At 49.1% G+C, this 17,310-nt stretch overlaps 5 protein-coding genes across 5 annotated transcripts; 1 reads left to right on the top strand and 4 right to left on the bottom strand.

Moving 5' to 3' along the window:
• Positions 1-30: 30 nt before the first annotated feature.
• Positions 31-1,792, bottom strand: BGW36DRAFT_398284 (putative MFS transporter; the record flags this gene model as incomplete). Its single annotated transcript, XM_046218393.1, has 4 exons — positions 31-909; positions 966-1,199; positions 1,259-1,685; positions 1,776-1,792. 4 exons carry the CDS (start codon positions 1,790-1,792, stop codon positions 31-33), a joined length of 1,557 nt encoding a protein of 518 aa, XP_046070077.1.
• A 1,093-nt stretch (positions 1,793-2,885) lies between these two features.
• On the bottom strand, positions 2,886-8,095 carry BGW36DRAFT_322394 (putative ABC multidrug transporter). The gene is made up of 4 exons (XM_046212672.1): positions 7,680-8,095; positions 4,989-7,627; positions 3,248-4,934; positions 2,886-3,192 (listed from the first exon to the last, which is right to left on the bottom strand). The coding sequence occupies exons 1-4, from the start codon at positions 7,790-7,792 to the stop codon at positions 3,087-3,089; spliced, it is 4,545 nt and encodes a 1,514-aa protein (XP_046070076.1). The 5' UTR covers positions 7,793-8,095; the 3' UTR covers positions 2,886-3,086.
• A 1,401-nt stretch (positions 8,096-9,496) lies between these two features.
• BGW36DRAFT_360654 (putative bicyclomycin resistance protein) lies at positions 9,497-11,299 on the top strand (the record flags this gene model as incomplete). Its single annotated transcript, XM_046214196.1, has 5 exons — positions 9,497-9,555; positions 9,612-9,845; positions 9,909-10,365; positions 10,426-10,907; positions 10,960-11,299. The coding sequence occupies 5 exons, from the start codon at positions 9,497-9,499 to the stop codon at positions 11,297-11,299; spliced, it is 1,572 nt and encodes a 523-aa protein (XP_046070075.1).
• Positions 11,300-12,410: 1,111 nt separating this feature from the next.
• Positions 12,411-14,200, bottom strand: BGW36DRAFT_428830 (putative beta-N-acetylglucosaminidase; the record flags this gene model as incomplete). The annotated part of the gene is made up of 3 exons (XM_046220608.1): positions 12,411-13,919; positions 13,978-14,100; positions 14,162-14,200. The coding sequence occupies 3 exons, from the start codon at positions 14,198-14,200 to the stop codon at positions 12,411-12,413; spliced, it is 1,671 nt and encodes a 556-aa protein (XP_046070074.1).
• Positions 14,201-15,191: 991 nt separating this feature from the next.
• BGW36DRAFT_299428 (uncharacterized protein) lies at positions 15,192-17,113 on the bottom strand (the record flags this gene model as incomplete). Its single annotated transcript, XM_046211532.1, has 3 exons — positions 15,192-15,629; positions 15,693-16,021; positions 16,078-17,113. 3 exons carry the CDS (start codon positions 17,111-17,113, stop codon positions 15,192-15,194), a joined length of 1,803 nt encoding a protein of 600 aa, XP_046070073.1.
• Between the last annotated feature and the right edge of the window lie 197 nt (positions 17,114-17,310).

Below are 17,310 nucleotides of genomic sequence, written 5' to 3'. Positions count from 1 at the left end.
GCCATCATTGGTACTAACAATGTCAGCATGTCATGCCTCGGCCTTCTTGCGACTCCGCTTCTCGTCAACCCCCTGCCTCCAGCGCGCCCCAAACACCGTCGTCAGCCACATCAGAACACCAGAAACGAGCAGGAAACTGGCCGTGATGACACTAAACCAGCCTACGCCCATAGTCTCCACAGCAGGCAATACGACCCCCGTGCCCAGCGCGGCAAACGCATACCGGAACATGTAGTTCCCTGCAACGACTTCAGCGCTCTTGCCCTTGGATTGCATCACATCTAAACAATACGTATTCAGACTCGGGAAACAGAACAACTGCGCAACACCCTGCAGAAACATGGAGATCACGGGCACGGGAATTCCACCCACAGCCTTCTCGACCGTCCACCCGTAGATGAGGATGAAGGCCGGGATCACGATGCCAACGAAAACCAGGCACGATTTGAGCCGGTCCTCGGGCACGCGTACACCGTCGCGTTTGCGGATCCATTTTCGCACGATGTAGTCTGCATAGCGGCCGCCAAAGAGCGTGCCGAAGAGGTAGCCGCATCCTGGGGCGAGGTAAAACAGGCCCGATTCGATGGGCGTAGTGAGGTTGAAGCGCGGATTGAGCACGTATCTGATTGGCGTGAGGAGGGAATATTGGTTCCACACAAGGGCAGCGGCAGTCACGGCTGCAAAGAAGAGGTTTGGATATTCGAAGAGAAGGACTATTACCCGGATAGGGTTCATTCGTTTCCAGATCGCCCGCGTCTTTTGCAGCGGTGATAGGTCGGACAGGTCTTCGATTGTCTTGTGTGGAATGGTTTCAGGGATGAAGAAGGCGACTAGCACGAATGCTGTGCCAGCAAGCGCGCTTTGAAGCCAGAAAATCACCCGCCATGAGCGGTAAGTGACGATTACTCCCTACAATACAGCGTTAGATGGAAATTACAGTAGGTGCGGTGATGGAATGGTCGTACACCAAGGAAAGGCCCCAGAGCTGGGCCGATTAGTGTCCCTGATAGAAACCATGCCAGAGCCGTAGCCCTTTCTGTAGGCGTGTAGATGTCGCTGATCGACGCACTGCCCACGACAAGGAACGAGGTCCCTTGAAATGCAGTAAGAGCCCGAAAGATGAAATATGCAGACAGATTCGGTGACAAGGCAGTAGCCAAACTGAACACGAAGAAAAAGAACGAGCTCCAAACAGACATCTAGGCGGTTCATTAATTATTAGCTTTTCAAACAGGTTGATTGGGTAGTAGAAACAAACCGGTCTCCTCCCCAGAATCTGACTAAAAGTTCCCCAGAAGGTGGCCGACAACCCCATAAAAACCATAAAGACAGCATTACTCGCATTAATCATACTGCCACTAGTGTTGAACGTATCAGCAACCTCGGGCACCGCCGGCAGAATCGACGTCGACGAAACGGGCGACAAGAACGAGCAAAAAGCCAGAATAGCGACGATAATCGTCTTGCGTGATGGTGAAAAGCGTAGGTATTGCTCAGCGTTTTCCTCACGGTAAGCATTATTCGAAGCGTGCATTTCTTGGTGGGAAACATGGCTGCGAATATGGTCGAGACCAGCCATGGGTGTATTATTACTCCCATTATTATTCACGATGCTATGGTTAGTAGGGGTTGTCTCGAGGGCAGCGAGGCCCTTTTCGATATCACCACCACTTTCATTTTTGCTTCTGGTGGAGCAATGCTCAATGGTCTCTGTGTTATGAGAATCTGTGGATGAGAGCGAGCGTGGAGTTGAAGAGTGCTTCGAGAGCACAGACTGGCTTTCGTCTGCCATTGTCTTTATTCTTCTTCAATAAATGGATTCGTCGGATTATGTATATCGCCTAAGGCCCATTGCAGCGATTGACTCACAGGTCAATTATCGGTCTGATTGGCGTTGATACTAGCCCAAGCCAGGATCTAGAAGTAGAAGTAATTACTGTTCGATATGAGCCCTATCCCAATTGACACTGCTCAATTGATGTTTGCAACATTCAAAGAACTGAATAAACCACCAACAATATCGCAACACCTCTCAGCAATATCGAAAAAAAGAAAAGAAAAGGAAAGAAAAAGAACAATCTAATTCTCAAGGAAGAACTCAGACTCATCCCATCCACCTCCCTGGCCCAAGTTCACCACAAGTATACCAACGCACCCAATCACCACCCCGGATTCCATCAATGATCAGCCGTAGACTGCAAACCTGCAAGGCGATTGGGGATAAACCAACAGGGTCCATCGGACACAGCCATTCAGCTGTCCATCAATTCACAAACTAGATCATAAACAGTCTAGGAATTTGCCTGCAGCCAAAAAAAATGATAAAAAATTGGGAAGCGGAAAAATATCCGGAAGTGGACCGATCATCGGCTTTTCGGCGAGATTCCGAGGGTTGTTATTGCGTGTACGATGTGGCAATGCGAGTGATTTTTTGTTAATAACTGGTATGGTTTAGTAATTAGAAGAATAGAGCGGTATTGTAGATACTGGCATAGAGTTGCAATTGAAATTCGCTGCTCCGGTCTGCATCTGGGATAGATGGTGTTGTCGAACCGATAAACGGCGTTTCCTCCGATCGTATAGTATGATTGTCCACAATCAAATGTCAAAATCACTCGGCGCTACCAGATAGCAGACACCGTTTCAAATGATGCGGCAGGGCAACTCCACCTGGTATGAGTCATTTGGTTGGTAGTAGTAGGTAGGTGGAGAATCCTGGAGAAGCTGGATTGTAACGTCCTTATGTTCCCAATATAGTAGTTGATTCCATATTGGGAACGAACCTCGGCTTTCACAGTAATTGATCGATTGATGTATTAGATGAAGACAAGTCGTATTGTCAGCTATCAAATTGATGCATATTCTCTCTAGATAGAAATCATGATGTTCAGTCATAATCCTCATTAAAAATATCACTACTCCACAAATACCAGACATTTATGTATTCCAATCTTGATGTTAAAATAATCACCCCCAACTCCAATGCAAGTCTAATAGTCTACAAGTCAACTGGTATCCAGAATATTGAATGATATGCAGAACAATAAAACAAATTCTTCCCCTCATTCTTTCCCGTATGCCAATGTCTACTTATGCTCAACTATACGAACAAGCTCTTCGTACTCCCCGGTACTACGCAGCATGTCGCAAAAGACCCCCTTTTGCTCAATTAATTCGACTGGCGTGCCCGTTCTAGGCAGAAAACATTAGCACAATAAAAATAAACCAAAGGGTAGTAATCACTCACTCAAGGACTTCACCACCTCCCATGACAATCACCCGGTCATAATCAACAATCGTCCGCAGACGATGCGCAATCGCAATGATCGTGGAATCGGGGAATTCAGATCGAATCAGCCGCTGAATGTGCTCGTCTGTCTCCTGGTCAACCGACGCTGTCGCTTCATCTAGCAGCACGACCTTTGCACGACGACTAACAGCCCGTGCCAGCCCTAGAACCTGTCTCTGGCCCTGACTAAAATTCTCACCGTTGGCCGCAACAGGCGTGTCAAGTTTTAACGCCTCGGTTTGACTGACTCTCTCCTCGTCTCCGGGCGCTGCGGTGATGTGGATTGAGGTGCAACACGCCGACAACGCGGCTTGCAGCTCCGTATCGCCGAGTTCGCCGAACGGGTCGAGGTTGGATTGCACGTCGCCGGAGAAGAGCACAGGGTCTTGCGGAATCAGTGCGATGCTGGTGCGCAGCCGATTCAGCGGGATTGTGCTAACGTCCACGCCGTCGATGCTGATACTGCCCGATACGAGGTCCGTAAATCGGAGGAGGGACAACCCCAGTGTCGATTTCCCGCTACCTGTCCGGCCGACGATGCCAATGCGCTCGCCGGGATGGGCGACGAAGCTGATATCGTGGAGTACATTGGGTCCGTTGTGATAGCGTGCTGTGACATTGCGGAATTCGACATGGCCGGAGGTCGGCCAGTGGGCCGGCGGTAGTTGTCGCGGGCTGGAAGTTTTCTGGTCTTTCGTATTGTCGGCCTCCTCAGGTTCGATGCCAGCGTATTCTTCGACTCGTTGAAAAGAGTTGAGCTCAACTTCGAGCTCGTTCATCGTTCGGACGAGTATTAGAATTGCCTGGCCGAGCCCGACTGCGTTGGACAGCGAAAACCCAACCAAGCCTGGATCTCCGTTACTCGTATATGCCAGAACCCCCGCAATAGCAGTGACCGTCGCCGCGGATAGATCCGAGCGTACCGAGACCCAGCGATTTGAGTTGAGCTGTGCCTCTTTGGACCGCGCATACACCCCGACCTTCTCCGCTAGCAGCTGCTGGAATCTGCTATCCATCCCGCTCCGCGCGCGAATCACACTCATGCCCGCGATAGTGTCGGTGAAGTGGATGAAAATCGGTGAGGCGTTGACAGAAACCAGCCGCCGAATGCAAATTTGCGCACGCGTATAAAGCTCGCCGATCACATAACCGATGCCGCAGATAACGCAGGCTGGAACAGCGAAGATGGGTATGACGAGGGAAATGCTGACAATGCGCATGAGAAAGCGGAGCGCAGAATCTACGACTCTTTGAACCCAGTCTGGTAGAACGGCATCGAGGGATCTGGTGTCGTTGCCGAAGCGGTTCAGCGCGCGGCCAATGGGGTTTTGGTCATACCATGAGACGGGTGCGTATAAGATCGCGTGGAGGAGTCTGGTGTGCATCTTCTTGGATGCTCTCCAGCCACCGGCTTGGAAGAAAACAATGTTACAGAACTGGAATGAGAGGTATGCTACTATAGTGGTGGCATAGACGGATAAGTAGAAATGCACGTTGATACTCCTTGCGTCGCTGCCATCATATGCGTCTGCCCAGACTGATAGCCAGTAGGTGATTGAAAAGTAGGTGATTTGTACTGCGAGCGTAGAAAACATGGCGACAATGAGAAACGGATATCCGCCGAAATTAAGGAGGTACTCCAGCACTATCATAGTTCCTCTCTTAGCGTCACTCATAGCATTTCAAAGATGAAACTTACCTAGGGTCCGTGGGATTCGTCCTGTTGAAGACTGCTCGGCTACTAGGCGCGAGGATGTGGCTGGTTTCTGGTCTGAAGATACATCCGAGTCGTCTTCTGCGTCAGATTGCGATGTTTTGACCAAGTCTATCTCGTCCTCATATGCAATAGTTACTCCTGACGAGCTAGGGGCGATTGGAACCCCTGAGATTGTGCTTGCGCTCGAAGACGATAATGTCGATTCTTCATTTACTTGAATAGAAGACACAGTGCCTTGTTCCACAGTTATCACCGTTCGAGCATCCTGCAAGGCCGAAGGCAGATGGGTAACTAGTATAACCGTACGGCCGGCAAGCAAGCCTCGTCGGAAACATTGGTCGTACACGAACGCTGTGGTATGCGTGTCCAGTGCCGAGAAGATGTCATCCAAAAGTAAAGTAGAAGCAGGCGAATAGATTGCTCGTGCAAGTGACACTCGCTGTTTCTGTCCGCCAGAGAGACTGGTACCGCGCTCGCCCACGACGGTCGAATCGCCATCTGGCAGTTGTTCGAGGTCTGTAAGAAGCCCACAAGCGGCGACAACCGCGTCATAACGATTCTGGTCGAATGCGCTGTAAAACAAGATGTTCTGCTTCACAGACTCGTTTTGCAGCCACGCGGTTTGCGGGACATATGCTACATCACGCGGACAGGTTGCTATGCCAGACTCAAGAATAGTCTCTCCGATGAGTGATAGAAGCAAGGAAGTCTTACCGCTTCCTGTAGGTCCGGTAACGACATTCAAAGCGTTCTCCACGAAGGAAATGGAAAGATCTTGCATTCTGAATGTCGCTATAGGCGTACGACGAAACGTGGCGTTCTTGAACTCAGGTGGCCCTTCCGGGTGGCGCTTGAGCTCAACAGCAGAGTCGAAGAACCTGTCCAGACGACGAAGAGACACGACACCCTGTGACGCAGTACGCACAATATTAGCCATCCAGAGACATTGGGAACGCAGAATCTCCATGACGGACAACGAAGTAAATGCTGTAGGGGCGTCGAGTGGAGTATCAGTGAAAAGCGCGACTGTTGAGAAAGTCACCAACAAACTCGTCATAGGCAAAAAGTCTGCAGAGAGTGTTACTATGGCGGTGATTAAATTGCGTTTCCAAATGCGACCTTGTTCGACCTGGCGGAGGGCATCGATTTGTTTCTCCATGGCGGGCTCCCAGCCAAAGTACTTTAGTGTTCGGATAGACCCTAGGTATTCCGTGATCTTAGATATTCTAGCATCGGTGGCTCGCATTACTGACCTCTGGATCCGTGATACGCGGCGTGACATGATGGCGGGCAACGGAGTGGATAGGAACAGGGTTGCAACTCCAACAAAAGATGGCCAGCCAAGTAAGCGGTATAAGAATATGAGGGCAACGGTCACAGAGATGGTAAAAGCTACAGGTACAAAGAATATTTCACGCGCGTTATAGATAGACTCCACATCGGATGACATCAGAGTCGTGATATCTGCCTGCCTGTGCTTGGAGGCTTCTTTTTCGGCTACGTCGTCCGCACGCTGGTCTACTTTCTTCTCTGAAATAGAGGAGTCGTAGATGAGGGAGTGGATCGCAGTGCGATATATCTCTTGAACAAGTGACATGTGAATGCGAACAATACTCCTGGTGGCGACGAAGATATACCGTTGAAAACACAGCGACCGAGTCGCAGGGCCAACAAAGAGCAAAGCAATCCATAGGGCTGGGTGTACAACTGCGCCTGATGGGTTTTGAAGGTATCTAAGTAGGTTCACAAGACCGATAGGAGCCAGAAACTCGGCAAATGAAGTGATGGCTGCCCACTCAATGATACCTTGAATGTCTTTCGCCAATAATCGACAAAGAACAAATAATATTTTGCCACCGCGCTGCCGCTGTATCGAAATTTTCTTTGCCCATTTTGAAGGGGCGTCGTAGGACGGTAAGATGGGCAGATCGTCCTGGACAAGATCGCGGCGAACAGCCTGGAAAATTAGATATGTGATCCATTCGTAAGTCCAGTAATAAGAAATAGGCGAGCAGGTCTCTTCTACCGAGGCCTTCTCTACCAAACGTAGATCCTCTTCTCCGCCGTACGATCCATTGTCTGGAATCCGCTGTGGACGCGGTGCAACCAAAGGAACCAAAGTCGTTGCTGCCAGGCAAGCAAGCCCAGCAAGCTGAATTGGGGATAGACGGTGAGTCGATTCTAGGATGACTAGTGGCAGAAAGGACTGTAAGGCAGCGAGAAGCGTAACGACCCCCGCAATGCAGTTCACATGAAAATAAATGCGATCATGAGTAATGGTGCTCCATAAAAATCTGGAGGTATATAAAACCGCTATATACCCGAACAATAAGGATTGTTTCCAACTTGCGGCCTGTGTAACCGCGGACGCAACACTAACAGCCACGGACGCAACCACGAACGCAATTTGTGCGAGGGAATAGCCGAGGGGTGTATATAGCTGTACCGGGTATGTCAATTCAGCATCTTCAGGCCGGTTTTTCTTTTTCCAGTATCGTTGTCTGTAGTGGAACAATATTTGCAGTGAGAATACGAAGATGGAAAGTACGAGGAGACCTAGATGAACGTTTCCTTCGCGGATAAAAGAGGCTATATGCTGGGTACGAGTCTGCCACAGCGATCTGTTTTGGTCAAAATACAAAATACACACACGCAGATAGAAAGCTTGCTGACCTCTCAAACGACGGGGCATGCTCATTCTCCCCCGCCAACACGGCAGAGGTGCGATTTGCGCTTCGAAAGAAGGGCGTGAATATATATTGGTTCGCCCCCGCGAGACCGTCCATGTTGCCTTAGAATATTGGTCGAGCTCCGATGCATACATCGGAGAATTCGCAGGATTGGCATTCAACGATGCGTGACCAGCTGTCCAAGGTATAAAGAGAAGAAAATCAAGCAATCTCGCCCAGACGGCGTGAAGATAGAACTGGTGGGCCGGTGGCTAGGCTTAAGCAGCGGCTGCATGTGAGTGGAGTCCGCCTGCTGACAGTCATGATTGCGACTAGAAATCTCGTATCAATCTCGTATAATATTGGGCGGAAATGATGCAAGGCGATGGCTGAGATTGCGAGACTAGCAACAGAAACGGGGGTGCGGACTGCGTGGCGGGTCTGCATGCAGCGGGACATTGTTTGTCTTGACCGTTTCCAATCGAACCGATATGCGCGCGGGGTCAATTTTTTCATCTCTTTTTTTATTGACACTTTCTCAGAGCATTGAAAAAGCACCGCCCCTCAGCGGCTCCAGTTCGGTCGGGCGTTTGCGACGTTGCATTTGGCCATTAAAAATTATCGAGATTAATTGGTTCTGAGCGGGGTGCAAGGCAGATCCGACCAGCTTCAGCCATCCTCGAGCGTAGTGCAGTCCAGAACAGATCTGCTCACGAGGACAACATGGTACGGGGAATATCACACCAAACAATACTACACCCCCAGAAAAGTCTCTGATATTTGTCCCTAATAATATTAATTTCACCGCCAATCGGATGCTCGGCATGTTCGGCAGTAGAACCCTTACCCCTGCTGAGTCCTGCAGGCTCTGGGATAGACCGATGCTTGTTGTATGCATTGGCCTTTGTTGACTCGAGAAGAAATTTAATATTCCCACATATGTAAGACGTTAAGCCTTGTCACTATGCCGGCGCCAAAGAAGGCGCCATCCATCTCTTACATATACCATAGCCCCAGCCCACCTCCATCTCTCTTAGTCTTCTCCATACTCTGCATCTCTCTCCATTCTTTCAACTCTCGCGGGGGATGATCAATCTGGGGACAGATGGTATTCTATTCGTATTCTCTATAGTGATAATATTGCCTGTAAAATAAAACAGGCTGAAGGCTGAAGCGGACAGGTGCGGTACCGATACGGTGGGAAGGCTGAACATTGGAACCAACAAAGCTAGCTTTCTTTTCATCAATAGTTGAGATGATAGGTATCAACAGTATAAAGACTCCATTTTTGACTCGTTTGACTATTGAACATTAATCTGATAAAGATACTTCTTTGTTGGAATCATGTAATAATGGAGGGTAACAGGGTATTTGCAGTACGCACCAGTTCATAATTGTGCGCCAAGTGGGTCCCGTGCCGATATCCCGGGCGGAGACGCACATTAGGCATGGGGGCCTGTCTTGATTGGTCAATCCCGCGTTTAGCGTTGGCCTAAGCCGGCGGAGTGTTTGTGGGCGGCCAGATGTGGGACCATATGGTAAATTGGTGATGATGTGTAGGAAGCTCATAAGTCTGACCGCTCGAATTCATCCGGAGCTCCTACGCGGGATTACCCCCTGGACTTCTTCCTTCGATACGCCCTTGGCCTAGTCAGTTGTAATTAGCTGCCCTCGCCCAATCTAAGGAGTCCGGAGGATCATCCGCACGCTTATAAATGCTCAATTAGTCTCCATCTGATAAATAAAGGCTGCGCCTACCTACCATGGCGTCGTTGATCAGCTTTTTGTCCTCCCCAGCTTTGCGACAGCACTATCTTCAAAATGCCGTCGCTTTCGCTGACGAGGAGTCTGGAGGCTACACAGCCGATTGATGCAGTCAAGTAAGTTTAGCATGGCCAGACAGAAAGTCTAAGACTAATCATCCGCAACCGCACAGCGACACTCGAGGCTTGGAAAAGAGAGAGACTACTGCTGGTGCTAGCAGAACATCATTAGACAGCAATCACAAGCCGGGAGAGGATTTGGAGAAAGATGGCTCTGCGAATGCCACCGAGGATAACTCGAATATAGTCTGGTGGGATGGGGACGACGATCCCGCAAACCCGATGAACTGGTCGGCAGGGAAGAAATGGACCCATGTAGGCATCATCTCGGCTATCACCTTTATCGTGTCAGTATTCCGCCCGCATTGCATGTGTTCGTCCTTCTTTGAGCGTATCTGACCATAAGCAAGACCCCTCGCTTCGTCTATGTTTGCACCCGGCGTAAGCGGTGTCGTGGCCGAATTTGGCACAACAAACACCTTGCTGGAGACTCTGGTCGTGTCGATATACGTGCTGGGTCTGGCACTCGGGCCATTGATTCTTGCACCATTGTCGGAAGTGTACGGTCGTTGGATTTGTTACACGTGCTCTAACATTCTTTACATTGTCTTCACGGTCGCCTGCGCCGTCTCGACCAATATGTCCATGCTCATCGTCTTCCGCTTCCTGGCTGGATGCATGGGCTCTGCTCCGCTGGCCGTCGGAGGCGGAACTATTGCAGACTTGTTCCCCATCAGCCAGCGCGGCAAAGCTCTTTCGTTATACACACTAGGCCCGGTTTGTGGACCAGCAGTTGGTCCGATCGCAGGCGGATTCTTGGCTGAAGCGAAAGGCTGGAGGTGGATCTTCTGGGTCCTTACGATAGCGGTATGTTTCCGCTTCCACGGCGACAAGTTACAATCCAAGTTTGACTGACGGCTTGACCAGAGCGGAGCCATCACGATTGCCCAGATACTGATCTCCCGTGAGACATTTGCAGTCATCATTCTCGAGCGCAAGACAAAGCAGCTGCAGAAAGAGACGGGCAACATGGAGCTCCGATCCAAACTCGACCGCGGTATCACCAGCAGCGAGATCCTCAAACGTGCCATTGTCCGCCCGACCAAGCTCAGCGTTCTCTCACCGATCTGCATTCTGCTGTCGGCTGCGTCTGCCGTAGTTTACGGAATCCTGTACCTTCTGCTGACCACCTTCCCATTGGTCTTCGAAACCACATACGGCTTTTCCTCCGGAATTTCGGGTCTGGCCTACATAGGCCTAGGCGTCGGCAATGTCCTGGGTCTGCTTGCCTTCACCCTGACAAGCGACAAATACATTCAGAAACGGGCCGCTAAGGGCCTGCTGCAGCCCGAAGACCGGCTCCCGCTGCTCCTTGTGTCCACCATCGTCAGTGCCGCCGGCCTGTTCTGGTAAGATACCGATTCCCTTCCATCTGCAACAGCAATCTAACTCGATTTGTAGGTATGGATGGAGTGCCAAGGCCCATACGCACTGGATCGTGCCCATCATTGGCTCCGCCCTCGTCGGCGTAGGCAACATGCTATTCTTCATGCCCGTGATGGGCTACCTGGTCGACACCTTCACGCAATACGCTGCTTCGGCACTGGCCGCCAACACCGTGCTCCGATCCATCGGCGGTGCGCTACTTCCCCTCGCCGGCCCCAGCATGTACGCATCGTTAGGATTTGGCTGGGGGAATTCGGTGCTGGGCTTCTTGGCAGTCGGCTTCACCCCGGCGTTGTTCGTTATGTATAGACATGGGAAGTATATTCGCACTAGATGGCCTATTAACTTGGGTTGAGTAGGGGAAAGCATCGAAGCGGCGGAAGTATTGCGTTGCATTTGCACTAGGTTTAGGGTATATTAGCATTATGCGGGAACATTTGTTTAGTTAGAAGATATAAAGAAATAGGAAGTAACGTCGATTTTCCATAAAGAGCTTTTATAGCTAGCTTACTGATAGACTGAACTGCCTGTGCCCTGGCTAGCCCATCAAACGTGGCTTGGATACTTAGAATAGGCTTCCACACCAATTGACCATTTCCCAATCCTGACAAATCTTCAGGGTATTCGAAGATTCCTTAAATCTGGATTTTGTTATTGTCCCAGGGTCAGTACTCCCATTCCAGAAGTCGCAAGGGTGGTTCGACGAGGTTGCATATCAACACGACAACCACGACCAGGCATGCGCGAGGATATACCAACCATAGTTTTAGCGCATTTTATTTATATTCTCAATCCCGGGCGTGAGCCTTAGAAGAATGAATAAAGTCAAAATTACATGTATCATTAGATTTCCCCTTTTCGGTATTCCTTCCACTTCAAGAACCCTAATTTGGCGTACCAGTCCACCTTATTCGTCCCCGTCAATAAATACTGTTTCAATGCCCCTACCTTTCATATTGTCTATAGCATGGCACAACATCGCTAAATCGACGCCTTTATCCCGGTATGCATCGTCAACACCGACACAGCCTATCAAGATATTTTTGAGGGGGGATGAACTGTCTAATATCCTGGTAGAGATCGGCATTAGTATCATCCGAGCTGTCTAGTCGAAGCCCTCGATGAATAAAGAACTCTTGCGTAGTTGGAAGCAAATCGGTAGGAAATATTGGCCAAAATCGTGGAAAGCAGCTTCCCAAGGTGACATTCTGTAGGCCATGCTGTTCGCGAAAGTATTCACGCGCCTCAGACAAGAGTCTTGACCCGGTTCCCTGTCCTTGTTTTGATGATTCTACAGCGAGCACTGCAATTTGCGCTGAATATACCCCCCTATTGAGAGATTTGTATGCTAGGCAAAGTCCTACAATGATATCACCTTCTCGCGCAAGGAAATGGTGCCCATTCGGCTTGTTTATCACGGCTCGTAGGTTCTATGTAGGTAGAATATAGTCTGGAAGCGCGGAATTTCACACTTTTACTATTCCTTCAATATCATTATCGCCTCCATAAGGAGATATCTGTATATCGTCACCCGACTTCTTCGTACGCTTGATATTGTATTCAACCGGCAAACTTCCCTTTGCAGATGCCTGTCCGAAAATCACTTCAACAGCGGCTGAGAACGCCTCCACGGTGGGCTCGTAAGTAGCGAGATAAGTTTTGATGTCGATGTCATCAAGGAAGTCATACGGATTGCATGTTGCAATAACAATGAGATTGTCTTTGCGCTTGGCAAGCTCGAAGCCAAGATTTAGTTGTTCTTCAGCCTCCCTTGCGTTTCTGGTGGCTAGGACCACCACATCGGCTTCTTTAACAAGTTCCCATTCCTCGTCTGAAAGGGATGTTTCTGAATACTTAATCTCAGTAACTTTCGAACAGTGAGCTTCTAAAACATTGAGAAATGTCTTATGTTTAGGACCACTTTCATCGACTGCCCCGCCTGCTGGAATTCTTCCTCCAGGGGATAGGAAAAGCACATTCGAAGATGCAGAAATTGGCAAGAGATTGGATTCATCTCGAACGACAGTTACCGAATGTGAGTACACATCTTTAGCAAGATCTTGGTGGGCACCATTAAGCCTTGCCAAGTCATCCACTGTTGTCGAAGTCTCCAAAGCACGCTCCCAAGTGACGAACCGCTTCTTCAAAGCAGTGACTCGACGCAGCGAATCGTCAATCTGTGAAGTAGGTAAATCACCCGATTCTACTGCCTCACATACCCTATCAATAGCACGCACTTGCACCTCATAAGTGTGGCATATCATCACACTATCACTACCCGCTTTCAATGACATCAACGCCCCCTCGACAGTCCCATATGTCGCGCGAATACCATCCATCTCAAGACAATCTGTGATAATGACCCCATCATATTTCATATCCTTCCGCAGTATGTTCAATGCATCTGACGACAGTGTCGCTGGTAGCCCTTCCTGCCCGATCTCTGGTAACGCGATATGAGCTGTCATCACCGCCTCGATACCCTCTGCCACAGCGCGCCTAAACGGCACCAACTCACATTTCTCAAGCTCGCTACGAGTCTTGGTGATAACCGGAAGACCGACGTGCGAGTCTACAGCCGTGTCACCATGGCCAGGAAAATGTTTAACGGTTGGAACAACACCTCGCTCTCGAAGCCCCTGGGCCGTGGCACTGGTGATTTTCGCTACAAACTCGGGGTTATCTCCAGGACTGCGCACGCCAATCACAGGGTTTAATGGTTCAGAGTTGATGTCACAGTCAGGCGCGTAGTTCATGTTTATGCCAAAGAAATCTAGTACCTCGCCTGTTGCTTTTCCAACCTCGTATGCATACTTGCTAGATCCGGTGGCGCCTAGAGCCATCTGCCCTGGTTGTTGTGCAGCAATGGGAGGGCATACTCGAGTCACAAGGCCGTTTTCTTGGTCAATGCCGATGAATAGGGGGAATTCATGACCGGCATCTTTTGCTTCTTGCTGAAGGTCTCGCGTCAAAGCCTAGAACATTTTATTGACATTGATGTACGTTTTTTGATGCCGGAAGGGTAGTGAGTACCTTGAGTTGATCGGCGTCTTTGATATTTCGCTTGAATAAAATCACTGCTCCAAGGTCGTAGTCGCGAATCAGGGTTCTAATTCCAGTATCTGGAGTAAGCCCATGAAAGCCGACAGCAAATAACTATATGCATTTCATTAACGTCTTATTCTTCATAGCATCATTTTGTTACTCTTCAACATACCTGTCCGACCTTTTTACGTAGCTCTGCTGACGGGGCCATTGGTCATGGACTCTCACAGTTCTAAACTGCCTCTCTATTGAGAGAAGAACAAGCCTCGATTTGGCTTGATGCTAGTTGGCCACTAATCGACGGCGTTGTGAGAGAGTGGCTCACAAACAGTTGTACGGAGCATGAACATGGATGTGCCTTGTGCCTATGCGGGTAAGTGTCTCTTCATCAACGCAGTGCGTATTTGTAGCCCGACTAAATCTAGTTTAACAATAATCAACCCACGTTCACAAAGACACAAAGTGAACCTTGGGTCTCGATTCAAGATATGCGTCTGTTGCAGAAAGTGAAACAGAACATTAAGTATCATCAATGCGCTTCCCCACTTTACCCCTCAGATAAGTAGTGCATCAATGCAACATAGAATTGAAACTATACGACATTCTGCAGTCTTCAAAAGGGCTTTCCGGACCCTTACATAGTTTCTTGAGTCTGTATTCTATTCATCCTTTCTTCCAGTCCGGAGCAAGTCACTTCATTCGAATATAGCTATATTATGCTCTGCCAACGCAACGAGAGCACGAATGACCGAATGATGAATCAATTGATGAATGCTCCACAATCCAGGCAATCAGAATAAAATTAAAAAAGAATATATTCAAGGACCCATCTATTCGTCATCGCCCATTCTATGAAGAATGTTTTGCGGACCCCAAAAATAACAGAAGGAGAGAGAAGATGCTCGCTTCCTGGGAAAAATGCCCACAACCAACAGGTGACAACAGGCGATAGAGCAGAAGATGATATGGAGAAACTAGCAATCAATGCCAATGCCCATATATAGTAAGAGGGATTTGAAAATGGGAAGAAACATCCAATAAGATTACAAAGGAAAGGAAGCGAAAAAAATGAATATGCGCAATTCCAAGGCTTATCTGGTATCACATAATCCTACTTGACAGAAAGTCATCTGGCATGCAAATCATTGAGACATAAAAAGAATATAATTCCAGCGAAGCAGATGCGTGTGAGATTCTCATAACTAAAGTTCCTCCTCTTCTTCTGCGGGAGGCTGTGTGGTTTGGGGGGTAGACATGTTCAGACTACCGCCAAAGTGACTGCCACTTCCTGCAACAGTGCCAGCTGCAGGCGATTCAGTGTTCGGTGTATCCGATGAACCCAGCACTTCGCCGATGTTGTTGGCAAGGTTGGACCCAAGCCGCTTCCGAAGTCCATCCTCATCCATGGTAGATACACTAGCCCTCGGTTTTTTGAGGGGGCTGCCAACATATTCGCTGTTCAAGGCTTCAGAAAGGCTGCTAATGCCTTCAGCTGCTCCAGAGCTGGCGGTAGCAGCCGGGACATGTGGTGGAGTTGTCGATAATGCATCATTGGATGCAGGAGGAGTGGTCCCTGATGCAGGGGTATTCGAACTAGAGACATTGTCTCCCATCGGCTCAGCTGAATGCTGACGTTTCAACTGTGAATTGTTTTATATATGTTAGAAAGGTATATCTGGTGGCAATTTCATGAAGAGACCTACCTTAATCTTTCGCACGCCTTCAGCCAAGTCACCTTGCCGACGAATGTCATCGGGAGACAGGTGTGTGGTACCATTGGTTTCTTCTTCTTCAGCCTTTGCAGCGATCGCATCTTCGTCGTCTTCGTCGCTGTCCATATCACTTTCGCTTGTCTTCTTTGCCTTTTTCCCCTTCGCCTTATTTGAAAGGTCACCTTCACGATAATTCATGAAACCGACGGCACCACCTGGTTTCAGGGGTGGCAGATTAGCAAAGTCAGTTGACTTTCTCTTCACAGTCGTTTCCTTTTCGGGGGATTTCGACTTGAAAATACCCATCTTTTGTAATTGACCTACATCAGAGTTAGCTTCTAGAGTCCAACATATACTCATTAGGGTTGGGACGTACGTTCACCACGGTACATAAATGTGAATACCGCATAGGGCTTATCAGTAGGGTCAATCCCCGTCACGGTTTGGGTGCTAATTGTCTTTGGGTCTAGTGTTTTGGGTTTCGCAAAACTGGTGGTATGGTCAACATCTGCTGAACCGTTTCCGCCTTGGCCACCGGATTCATCGTCGTCGTCGTGGGCATCAAATTGTGGAGAGTATTCGCCTCTCTTGACTTCACCGGAAGCAATCACTCGGAATAAGGCGACCTTGATTTGACCGGCAGATTCGGGTATAGGATCATCGTCTGAATCAGATGAAAAAGAACCTTCATCTGACAAATTTTCTAGAGGTGATTTCGCATCGTCACCATAGCGCATAATATCCTGACTTCTCTTTGAGGCTGATGCGGAGTCTCCCATGTTCATGTCCCCAGCTTGGCCGGAGCCTTCCTTCAGCCTTCGCTTTTCCATTTTTTGTCTCCGTCGCTCGATCTTGGCTGCTGCATCTTTACCTTCTAGGTCTAACCCATTCAGCCAACGTTCAAGCCCGACTTCTCGGAAAAGAAACTCCCGCTCGGCTAGCCCACCGCCTTCTGAGTCAGGGACGCTTACCCAGCGCGAATTGACCCAGGTCTCTTCGCCCCTGCGTAGTAGCGTTGCGACTTCTTCCTTTTGGCGTCCGTCAAAGTATATATAAGCAGCGACAGTTTCATTCAAAGAGCCCGTTAAGGGTTGATATGGGCCAACCGAGCCTATATACTGTCCACGTTCATCTGTTTTGCCAGGCAATCCACCAACAATCTGAGGCTTTGGGTTCGGGTTTTCTGAGGTGGGTTTGGGAGTTGAGTATGGAACGCTCTGTCCGGGATTTAGTAGTGTGATGGAAACGGCAAAGGTAGATTGTTGTGCTTTTCCCTGGTCATCGAGCTTTGCTCCGGGCACAGGGATAAAGCAGGCGATGCGGGATTGGCGAGATTGGCGTTGCACGGAAAATTCGGACAGGGGGCCGTCCGGGGTATGGATACTCACTGCCAGCCCTTTAAAGCAAGGCATGGCGGTGGTTTCGATTGTTTTGCAGCTCAGTGATTGACAAAAGTTTCGAGGCCGAGAGTGCGGGTGGAAATAATGCAGCCGTACACGGAGGGATAAGGACCTATTATGCTTGAGATATGTGGATACACTAGATCGAACACGGGTCGCCAATAAGCACAGGAATATCAATAATCCAGCAATGGAAAATCCGAAAAGTG

Source organism: Talaromyces proteolyticus (genome assembly GCF_021365285.1).
Source record: "Talaromyces proteolyticus strain PMI_201 chromosome Unknown BGW36scaffold_8, whole genome shotgun sequence".
NCBI classification, from domain to species: Eukaryota; Fungi; Ascomycota; class Eurotiomycetes; order Eurotiales; family Trichocomaceae; genus Talaromyces; species Talaromyces proteolyticus.
This window is presented reverse-complemented; position numbering and strand designations above follow the sequence as displayed.